Source organism: Sciurus vulgaris (genome assembly GCF_902686455.1).
Source record: "Sciurus vulgaris genome assembly, chromosome: 1".
NCBI lineage: Eukaryota > Metazoa > Chordata > Mammalia > Rodentia > Sciuridae > Sciurus > Sciurus vulgaris.
In genome coordinates this window covers 10,976,656-10,989,045 of record NC_136461.1, presented here as the reverse complement: position 1 = coordinate 10,989,045, position 12,390 = coordinate 10,976,656, and the positions used below count along the sequence as shown (strand labels likewise).

Genomic DNA, 12,390 nt, shown 5'->3' with positions numbered 1-12,390 from the left:
AAGCCTAAAATGAGCCATTCAATTACATGATCATTTCCTTTTCTTAAATTAAATAGAAACCGGCAATATGAAAAGAAAAATAATCTGGGTTTTTAACCAGGTCAAAGAAGTTGTACCCTGTTAAATTTAAAATATATACCACCTAAATGTAAAACTAGGACATCTGTAATTAACAGAATGAATAACAGTAAAGGAACCCAGGGTAATGCCCAAAGACTAGCAGCATATGCAGTGGTAAGAACAGCCAGTACTCACTAAAGGCAGTATTTACTTAACATGTACTAGGTGCCAAGGTAAGCACTTCAGAAGCAATTTCCATTTTAATCTTTGCAATAACTCTATAAAGTAAGGTTCTCATAAAAGATGAGGGGAAAAAAAAGCTAGAGAACACAAATTACTCCAAAATTACTACAAGTAATCTATACCATCTACCTAGGCCTGATTTCAAAAACCCATGATCTATCTAACTTATAAGCTAAGTCTCCCTGTTAAGATTACCTTCATTTTTCATCTTGAGAATAAAACTCCTTTGTAAAAGAAATTCCCAACTAATGAAATGAATTAATTCAGCCTTAGAGACCAATAAAGTCACCATATACAATTTTAAAAAGCTTCTCTATAAGTTTATAAATTTGCCTACCACCTTGATGTCAAAATTAGTTAAAATGTGTTCATAAATTTAAGTCATTGATAATGTGTCAACAATATTATTTCACTAACACATATTTAACCAACACATTTTACAATCTTCAACCAAAACGATAGAAATAAATTGTTACTATACGCTTAAGAGAGAATTAAAAACTTTAAAGAGATACTCCATTTTCAGTGTCAAAGATTTGCCTCACACAGCTTACATTACCATTTCTCTTCCTTTTTAGGAAATTTTATTTTAAAACTGAGCACACAGAAAATGAAAGAGCATTTGGTAATCATAGCCTAGATCCTGGTTAATTTAATAGCCCATGTTAATCAAAGTTTCCTTATTCATCACGTATATAGTCCAAGATTACTTTTTTAGAAAAAATTACTATGCTAAAAACCATCACCATCGATCATTTGAGAATTTATTTAACGGCTCGTCTGTTATAATAAAAGGCTTGTTAACCTACCTGTCACTGCTGGTACTACTGCTGCTGCTGATTGAATCACTACTGGAGGATCTGCTCCTAGAGCCGCTGCCGCTAGGGGACCTGGTGGGTCTAGACGCTTGGCTAGCCAGTCTCTGAGGAGACTGATTCCTAGACTGGGACGAATGTGGAGAGCGACTCCTGCTGTGCTGGTAATTCCGCTCTGGCCTTCTGCCTCGTACCTCCCGGGAAATATCATCCCTGTAGATATCCCTGTGTACCACACTGGGCAGTGTAAACTGCTCCCGAGCCCTAGGTTCGTATCGGGGGTCATGAGCATCAAAACGGTTTGGACTTCGACTCCGAGAAGTATAATAGAGCCCATGTTGTAAAGTCCGCTCTCGAGGATCTCTATAGTAATCCTGATCATAATGTCTTGTCCGATCAAATGCTCCTGTCCCCCGTTCATGGTGTCCATAGGCACTATGTTCATAAGCACGCTCCCTGTTATCTGAAGCCCTGCATTTAGGAGGGGGGAAAAATATTTAATCAGAAAGGAGCAAACAAAACTAAAAGCAAATCATGCAAACATTCATTTCAGAATTGTCTTTCTCTTTGCAATTGATCATTTTCTACACAGCATCAACCTACTTAGTAAGCAAACACTAACAAGCTTAACATTTTATTTGATCCCAAAACTTATTTTCACAGCTCAGCAATCCATTGCTTTAACTGTAATATTGGTTTTTTTCTTGACTAGTGTTCCACAGGTGAGTTGCTCATTTTTTTAATAATTTTCTGAGTTGTATGCCGAAATATTCATATATCATCTCCTTTTCAATTTTAAGTTTACTGGAACAAAGAGACTGTCATTTCAATATGAAAAATTTTTACACTTCCATCTGATTAAATTATGTTTTTTCATTACTTGAGATTTTAATTTAGGTCACATTTGTACAATAAACACAGATATGAAAATGAAAGCCCTGCTGCAGTGTGTATTCTGCAGGAGGAAGGACTTCAAACAAGTCCACAAAAAAATATGTAAGAGCAACTCCTCGTTAATTTTTTTTTTTTTTTTTTTTTTTTTTTTGCAGTGCTGGGGATCAAATGAAGGGTCTCACATGTGCTATGCAAGTGCTCTAACTCTGAGCTACATCCACAGAGCTTTCATTAACTTTCTTCATTTTTTAGTGGTACTGGGGACTTGAACCCAGGAAAGCTTTACCACCAAGCTACATCCCCAGTCCATTTTAGTTTTTTTTTTTTTTTTTTTGGAGACAGTCTCACTAAGTTGCTCAGGCTGTCCTTGAATTTGTAATCCCCTTGTCTCAGTCTCCGAATAGCAGGTATTATAGACATGCAACATCACACCTGGCTTCTCATTAAGTTTTGACTGTTTGGGTGATTATAAAAATATCACTAGACTATATAAATTGCCCAAACAATTACATTTAATAATAAAAATAGAACCTTAAAATACTTAAGATATCAAAATACTGAATCACCACATGCTATTCTATGTAAACTTAACAACAAATAAGTTATCTCCAGGTGCTATCAAATTGCACATAATTTTTAAAATAATCATTCCATTATTTCATTTGTTAATATATATATATATATATATATATATACTTGAAGACTAGAGGAAATGCATTCTCTTAGCTTTGACAATATTCAGGTTGCCACTGATAAAATTAAGCAACACTGGGAACTATAAGAATACTTTAAGGTTGCTATGAACAAGGGTTTAAACGTTTGTTTTGTTGTTTTAGTGCTGGGGATTAAAGCCAGGGCCTTGCATGTGCTAGGCAAGGGCTCTACCACTGAGCCACATCGCCAGTCCCTTCAACAATTTTTTTCAGTACAATGTGAATACTCATCAACCTAGGAATACAAAAATTGTTGCATGTACAATTATACACATGCAAAACTAATTCTACTCCTATAAGAAATCATAAATTCTCTACTTTTGTAGGAAATTAGAACTCGTAAGAATTCAAAGACCAATTCACTTGAATTTCTTTTCAATGTCTCATCTTTAGATCCATCCTCTAACAAAGGAGATTAAGGAATCATGAAAGAAAGATTTTTAATCTCTCAAATGAGAGTTACATGGCAAAATTGTGTAGCAACTAACACTATTTTCCCAGCATGTTTCCTAGATTCCAAAGTCTCTCCACTAATACTCATTTTCACCCACTATTTCAGTTAGTAGCAACCCCATTTTCCTAGTTGTTTTTTTTTTTGTACTGGGGATTGGACCAAGGGGCGCTTTACCACCAAGGTACATCCCCAACACTTTTTACTTTTCATTTTAAGACAGGGTCTCGCACTTGGGATCCTCCTGCCTTAGCCTCCCAAGTTGCTGGGATTACAGGTGTGCGCCACCACGCCCGGCTCCTAAGTAATTTTTGCAGCTATTATGGAAAGCAACTAGTATGGAAAAAAAAAAAAAAAATTTTTTTTCCTTCTTACATGTATTAAGTGAGAGTCTCCTTTTTTATTTGCTATAATTCTGAATTTAAATATTTCAAAGTCTAACAAGGGTTCCTGTGAGACTTAAGAGAAAATTTCATAAATAGTTCATGTAGCAACCTATCAAATGTTAATCAGTGAAAGCCATTATTAATAATATAACAAGCAACAGGCAAAAGTTCTAGAAGAATTACTGCTGCAGCTGATGTTTTATAAATATGCAAAGTTCTTATCCATTAGGAAGGTACAGAAGGCAGGCACAAGAACTAGCAGAGCTGAAATCTAATGGCTATTTTTTTGATTCATCTATTAGTACTAAATACTTCTAGAGTTAGTGGGGAAAAAAGAGAGAGTTGGACTTGGGTTAGGAGAGGGGCTAATATACACAGGTCAGGACATACCAACCTTTTCCAACTGTGGAAACACGACCTATAATCCCAATTAAATCTAGGGAGAGAATTGTGAATATAACTTCCCCAATTTTGGCCCCTCTTATGGGGGTAATCCACCTTCTTAATGGGCAAGGGTGTCAAATGATATTTAGATGAACCACAAGAAAAAAAAAATCTTAGTGACCAGACAAAATAATTCCACAGGAAGCCAAGAAGTCCCAGATAAACTGTAACTCTCAAACCCCCAGACTTCTTTCTTGAGATAGTAGACAATTATAAATTGATCCACATTCATAAAAATCTCCGGCCCTAAGTATGAATCAGGCAGCTGGCAGAAGAGAAAGATCCTCTACAATTCCAACGAATGAGGAAGACACAGTTGCTCGCCAATTGTTCACTTTTGTAGTCATCCGGCCCAGTCAATTTTGATTGCTGTATCCACAACTGATCGTCACCATGTGTTCAAAGCTAAAGTACCTTTAATTGGACAGCAACTTGCTTAAGAAATAAGAGTAATCCTCTTCCCCTGGGCTAACAGATCTTGTGACCATGACATCCCATACATTCCAGTAATTAGAAAAGAATGGCTATATTCCAGGATTTATGAATGTCCTCAATTTTCCCCCATTCCATCAAGGAGTATAATTCCAACACAGAAATTGTGTAGATCCAAAATGGAAAAAGCTTTGCCTTCACTCTTCCTCATCCAAATACACATTTCCATGTCAAAGTATTGTTTGTAGCATCCAAATGGTTGAATCACTATGGTCTGCTAGATCTTTTACGACAATCCAATTTGTACACTTTACGTAGTGAAAACCAAGAAGCAGATATCAACTTCTAAAAGAATCTGTAGGCTTTAATATTCCAGAAATATTCCAAATAGCATGACCATAAAACCCATAGCCAAATAACTCCATCAGGTAGAAGGATATATCCAAGGAAGGACTTAATATTATCCAAAAGAAGGAATAATTAATTCTAGAAGACAGGTAACTCCAAAAACGATGCTGCCACAGGAAATCTTCCGCCACTTTGTATCTCAGGAAGTAGGTATCCAATCCACTGCAGGAAATATCCTCTATGATTCCATAAGAAACCAGCCACTGGGATAGAAATCACTTCCGTTTCCAACCCAAAATAGGAAACATTGAGAATGCCCAAAACTTTAAATCCATCTGGGGCCCCTAAATATGAGTTTCTGTTTCTCACCACATCAAATACAAATACCTGCCTACAGAAACCTTGGAACTTACCCATCAAGTCTCCGCTCATAACGTCCTTCTCGTGCATGAAGTGATGGTGGGGGGCCATAAGCAGGCCCTCCACCACCTCCTCTGAACCCAGAAACCTCTCTACTACGAGATGCTATGGAAACTGTATCATCCAAACCCCGAGCAGCACTCGGAATGGTGCCTGGTTCATTATAATCCGTGCGTAGGTCTCTATCTCCCATTTTGTTGACAGAGTTGTGAGCTTTCTGTGCACTTTTGATGTCCACAAAATCCACAAAGGCAGCCACTCCTCCTTCAGATCCCCTCTTAGGGAGAATTTTGACACTTTCCACGCGGCCATATCTGGAAAAAATAAAAGTTAACGTTATTGTTGCGCATCAATAATTTTCCAAGATGAGTTTTTAAAATGTTGTTTCTTACTTATAAACAATTTACATTAAGTATGAATGTGGATGGAACTTTTAAAATAGCTTTCATTTACACTTATACTTTTCTCACTGAAATAGGTATTTGCACCCCATATTACTCGTTTCTTAAATATAATATTCCCTAAACTACCCTCAACCCATATTCACTTAGCAAAAATGAGTATCTCAGAAGTTTCTGGATACTTTTATACTCTAAAAAGTTAGAATCCAGGGCTGGTGATATAGCTCAGTTGGTAGAGTGCATGCAAGCATGCCCAAGGCCCTGGGTTCAATCCCCAGCACCACAAAAACAAAATAAAACAAGTTAGAATCCACTGGGCACAGTGATGCACACCTGTAATCCAAGTGACTCAGGAGGCTGAGGCAGGAAGGTCACAAGTTCAAGACAGCCTGCACAACTCAGCAATACTGCCTCAAAATCAAAAATAGAGTTGGGGATGTAGCCAGTCATAGACCACCCCTGGGGAGCTGAAGAAATAGACACCCCTGGGCTAAATTCCCAGCACCAAAAAGTAGAAATAAATTTAAAAAAAGAATCAAAGTGATTTAAAACTCTCGGGCTGGGGTGTAGCTCAATGGTAGAGTGCTTGCCTAGCATACTAAACACCCTTGTTTAAAATCCCAGGACCAGAACTGGCGATACAGCTCATCACGTAGAGAGCCTGCCTCCTACCCTGGAGACCAGGGTTCGAGACCCCAGCACTGCTAGATTTACCGTAAATTACAAGACCGAATTGGAGCCTCCCAACCTTCCTCCTAAAATCCCAGGACCACAGAGGAAAAAAAATCTTAAAAGACTTCTATTAAAATAAAAACTATGCATAACTAAAGTAAAAACTGCATAACTATTTCAGTTTTTATTTAATTAAATGACAATGATCTTATGAAAAGATGAGATGCTTAAAAAATATCCTTAAAGGCAATAAACACTTTGTGATGGTCTATCTTTTTAATAGGATTTTTGCTATTTAATTTTCTTATTCCAAGATGTTAAAACTTAAAATTTGTAATTTAGGTATAATTAAAATTATTTTTCATATAAATTAATAAATCCTGGAAAACCTTTCCTTAGATTATACATTCTCACTTTTATTCCAAAAAAATGTGAACAAAAAAAATGTTAGGACATCTTTTATATTTTGAAGTACATTTGAGAAATAAAATTTGAAATCACCAAAAAAATTTATGAAAAGTCTGTAAATTTCATTGTAAGTTAATAATTATATTTTTATGTAACCTATAATCCTGCATTTAGAAAGGCAGACACAAGTACCTTTAAATATAGCACTATTAGCCAGTTGTGGTTGCACACACCTGTAACCCCAAGGACCAGGGAGGTTGGGGCAGGAGAACAGCAAGTTCAAAGCCCAGCTTCGGCAATTTAGTAAGGCCCTAAGCAACTTAGCAAGACCCTATCTCTAAATAAAATATAAAAAGGGCTGGGGATGTGGCTCAGTGGTTAAGAGCCCCTGGGTTCAATCCCCAGTACAAAAAAAATTTTTTTTCAATTTCAACTAAGACTCAAACAGATGTGTCCAACAATGTTCACTGCAGTCACTATTCCTAAGAGCCAGAAAGTGAAAACCCAATATCCATCAATGGATGAATAGAGAAACAAAATCTGGTATGTACTTATAATTGAACATTACATTAAACCCTAAAAAGGAAAGCAGTTCTATACATGCTACATATTAGATGTATAAGCTTGAAAACATTAATGCTAAGTGAAAAAAAAAATCATATACAGAGTATGATTCCATGCATGTACAATTATCTAGAACAACAACTTCATAGAAAATAGAGGAAAGGTTACCAGAAGATGGAAAAAGACCAGAACAAGGAGTTATAACTCAAGGACTATAGTTTCTGTATGAGATGATGAAAAAGTTCTCGAAATAGTGATGATAAGTTATACAACATTGTGACGGTGTTTAATGCCACTGAATGATACACTTAAAAATGGTTAAGGGGGGCGGGTAACCAGGTAATGAGACTGTCTATCAAATTATGTCATGTGCATATACAAATCACAATGAATTCCATCATTATCTATAAGTATAATGCACCAATTAAAAATAAAATTAAATTTAAAAGTAGTCAAAATGATAAATTTAATAATATGTATATCTTACCCCACCCACAAACAGTAACCTTATCACCACATCCAAATTCAGACTTTTCTCTTATCTTAAAATACAAAAAAGAAAAATGAAAGAAGCAACCAATTCCCCATCAAAACAAGTCAGCCAAATATAAGAAAACAAATAATTAGGCTTAAACCCTAAGTAATAAAGAACTAAATGCAATGGTAAGAGGAACAAAGTATTGATGCATAGATATATGCATGAAACAAAACCAAAACACACCTTCTCCACAATGGTAGGCTCAGTTATTATCATTTTTTACATAAAGAGAACACACTCTGAAAAGAACTTGATTAGAATTACAAATCTATAAAGACTGGAGACTCCCAAATTTTAATAACAAAAATCTACTTAAAATTTATATCCAAGAAAAAGCGGCCATTAAATGTGATGCCTGATTTTTGACTACTCTTTCCAAAAAACAGTTTTTTTTAGTATTCAAATATTTCTCAGTGTTCAAGATGAAACATTTACCTTTTGTGTAGTGTGTGGTACTGGGTATAGAACCAGGGTGGGTTTCAGGAATGCTAGGCAAGTGCTCTCTACCCACTGAACTACACCTCCAGCCCTTACTGACATTTGTTAGCTAAAAATGAGCAAGACCTGGGGGCAAGTGGTGCACATCTGTAATTCCAGTGACTCAAAAGGCTAAGGCAGGACGGATGGAAATTCCAAGGCAGCCTGAGCAACTTAGCAAAACACTGCCTCAAAATAACAAACTAAAAAGGCAGGGAAATGTAGCTTACACCCTAGTTTTTCAAGTCCTAGGGAGAAGAGAGAAGGAGAAAAAAAGAAAACCTAAATTAAGGAGTTACAGGTATAGCTCAGGGGTAGTGTGCTTGCCTAGCATGTACAAGGCTCTGTTCAATCATCTGTTCAACCATCTCTGTTGAATTATCTGTTCAAGCATGTTCAATCCCCAGCACTGTGAGGGGAACAAATAAATTTAGCCTAAAATTAGTTTATAATTGCACAAAAAACATTCACCATCAATATATTAAACTGATCAAACACTCTATCAGGGCTAGGTCAGGGGGAGGACAGTGATAGTTGCTTGCTTAGCATTCACGAGGCCCTGGGTTCAGTCCCTAATACCCTAACAATAAACACCACACACCACAGACACCCTTCAAGTTGCTCTATACAGACATCTCTTGGTATCCACAGGGGATTGTTCAGAACCAAACCCTCTCTCGCCCAACCACCAGGCCAGATATCAAATTTATAGCAGCTCAAGTCTTTTCTATAAAATGGTAAACAATTGAATATCCCATACATATATCTTCCCATATACTTTGTTTTTTTTTTTTTTTTTTAAGAGATAGGGTTTCCCCTATGTTGCTCCAACTGGCCCATAATTCCTGGGCACAAGCAATCCACCTTCCTCAACTTCCTGAAAAGATAATGTTCCCATTATACTTTAAACCACTCTAAAAATTACTTTTAAATGCCTAATTCAATGCTACTGCTTTGTAAATAGTTGTTATACTGGGAGACTGGGCTGTAGCTCAGTGGTAGAGAACATGCTTAGCATGCATGAGGTCCTGGGTTGGCACCCCAGCACCAGCACCCCCACACCCCCCAACCTCAATTCCCCCAAATAAGTTGTTACATTATATTGCTTAGGGAATAATGACAAGGCATAGAGTCTGTGTGCATGCACAATGATGTATTTTTTCCAAATATTTTTAATCTGTGCATGATTGTTAAGGAGGACCAACTGTACTCATGTATTTTCAAGGGAACCAGGCACAGTGGCACATTCTCTAATTCCAGTGACGTGAAATAATGAGGGTAGGATGGCCACATTCAAGGTCAGCTCAGCAACTAAGCAAGACCCTGTCTCAAAATAATAAAAATTAAAAAAATTTTAAAAGAACTGGAAACATAACTCAGCAGTTCAATCCCTATTACCACCACCGCCGCCACCACTTCAGCAAAAAAAAAAAAAAAAAGATGTTCTAGGCATTTAACATGGGGAGCAGAACAAAGATCACTTAGCCTCACAGAACTTATTTACAATTTTCAGTTTTCTGACAGTGAAAAAGACCTCTTCCTGGTTCAAAACTGTTTCCAACAACTCCACAAGAAAGTCACTCCATTAATTTCAAAACATGATCACTTTCACAAAGATCATTAGTATACTAAAGCCCAACGAATTTTCTCAATACCCCTTCTTTCCAGAAGGGACTGCATTCGACTTTCACGCACAGAGTTATCAACGGGAATACAAGAGTAATTTTAATTCCCACTTTTGCGTCTGACCTACTAATAAGCAACAGCAATGAACTGCCACATACTTCATTTGCACACAACTCCTCCTACTTCAGAGAACAATCCTCCCTGAGTCATTCTTGAAACACCACAACAAAACTACTCCCCACTGAGAAAACAACACATTCCAACTTCTACATTGAATTCCTATTTCCAGTTAATCCTAGAGTTAAAAGATCACATCTCAGGGACTGGGGAATATAGCTCAATGGTAGAGCCCTTGCCTAGCATGCACAAGACCCTGGGTTCAGTTCCAGCATGGATGTGGAGGTGTGGGATCAGATCTGAATTCTTCATCATAGCTAACATTACTGCTCTATTTCCAGGTAAAAAGATTCCTTCTTCCGAGGTTCTCAAGGTTTCAAAATTCTGCTATGCAAGGAAGCATAATAGAATTGTGATGAGCGGAGTAAATATTCCTTTGAAGATGCATGCAATTAACCTAGCCACCCACCCACCTAAATCCAATTCAGGCTGAATGTCACCTCAGCACTCAAAATTTTAGATTTCCGACCATTTTGGGAATTTTGGATTAGGACTGTTTAAAAGGTAAAGCCTATGTAAATATTATAAACTATGTAACTATGAATCTGAAACACTTCTCATTTCAAGCATTTCAGATAAAGGATAATCTTTTATCCTTTATCTGAAATCACTTTCCAAGAGTAACCTACTTTTATCATGGGCTAGGGAATATAGCTCAGTGGTAGAGCACCCTGGGTTAATCCTCCATACTAAAAAGAAAAGAAAAATTATCAAAATACCAATTTATTTGTGTACTGTATTTTCTATCCTTCTATATCCCATGATCATCAAATTATTCGTCATTTGAAAGCAAATGATGGGAGCTGGGGTATAGTTCGGTGGTAGGGTGCTTGCCTATGCAAGGCCCTGGGTTCCATTCCTAGCACCTCTGGGGGCGGAGGAGAGTCAAAGGATCCAGAGGAGTGACATGCACACCTGCAATCCCAGCTACTTGATACAGGCTACTCTGGAGGCTGAGGCAGGAGAACTGCCAACCTGGGCAGTTCTGCAAGCCCCTGTCTCAAAATAGAATTTTTAAAAAGGGCTGGGCATATAGCTCAGCAGGGGTACCATGAAGGAGGCCTGGATTCAACCTGGAAAAAAAAATAAAATCACTCTTCTCATTCATTCATTCATTCATTTTGGTACTGGGGACTAAACCTAGGATACATCCCTTGTTCCTTTTTACATTCTATTTTAAGACAATGTCTCCTTAAAATTGCCAGGCGGGGCTAAGGATACAGCTCAGTTGGTAGAGTACTCACTGAGTTACTCAGGCCCCTCGCTAAATTGCTTGGGATTATAGGGGTGGGTGTGGTGTGCGTGTGCATGTGTGGGTGTGGGTGTGTGTGGTGTTTGTTTTGCAGTGCTGGGGATCAACCCAGGGCCTGTGCTTACGAGGCAAGCACGCTACCAACTGAGCTATCTCTCCAGCCGCTGTGTGTGTTTTGGTTTTTTTGTTTTTTTGTTTTTGTTTTTGGGGACTGAACCCAGGGCCTTGTGCTTGCCCAGGCAGTTTAGGAGGCCGAGGCAGAAGGATGCTGAGCTCAAACCCAGCCTCAGCAACTTAGTGAGGCCTGAGTAACCAGTGAGACCCTATCTCTAAATTAAATTAAATTTTTAAAAGGTTGGGGATGTTGCTCAGTGGTTAAGCACCCCTGGGCTCAAATCCAGAAAAAAAAAAAACAACAAAAAAAACCTGCCCAGGCTGGTCTGAAACTTGTCACTCGCCTGCCTCAGCCTCCCCGTAGCTGGGATTACATGTGTGGGCCACCCCATGGCACTATTTCTCTTTGAACTCAGGTCATAAATGTACCCACTGTAACCAATCTATCTGGAATAATGCAGGAACATCAACACTTGTATTCCCCTTTTATAGCAAAACATTTTTTGAGTTACTAATTTGTAAATCAACCACTTGGTGTTATATTTAGACCAAAACACTGATTTCCCCCTGTGTCAGACATTTGTTTGTTTGTTTATTTATGCGTGCACTGCTGGAAACCAGGGAGGGCCTTCTCCTGTTAAGCAAGCATTCTATCATTGAGCAACACCATCAGCCCCACATCTTTACTTCCTACTTCAGTGACTGGGATCACTTCAAGTATGCAAAAAGGACGACTTCCAAGAAAAAAAAAATCTTTTTTTAATGTATTTTCTTTCTTTCTTTCCTTTCTTTCTTTCTCTCTTCTTTCTTCTCTCCTCTCTCTCTCTCCCTCTTCCTCCCACCCCCCCTTTCTCTTTCTTTCTTTAAAACAGGGCCTCCCCATGCTGCCCAGGCTGCCTCCAACTTCCTAAATAACTGGGACTACAGGCAATTGCCACCACACACCCAATTTTTT

General features: G+C 37.9%; 1 protein-coding gene across 1 annotated transcript in view; it reads right to left on the bottom strand.

Annotated features, from left to right (window-relative positions):
- Window positions 1-12,390, bottom strand: part of SPEN (spen family transcriptional repressor) — a 78,750-nt gene that overhangs the window by 52,547 nt on the left and 13,813 nt on the right. The window contains exons 2-3 of the mRNA XM_079152791.1: window positions 5,200-5,520; window positions 1,113-1,589 (exon numbers count right to left, since the gene is read on the bottom strand). Coding sequence (XP_079008917.1) covers window positions 1,113-1,589; window positions 5,200-5,520 — 798 coding nt within the window. The remainder of the gene's footprint in view (window positions 1-1,112; window positions 1,590-5,199; window positions 5,521-12,390) is intronic.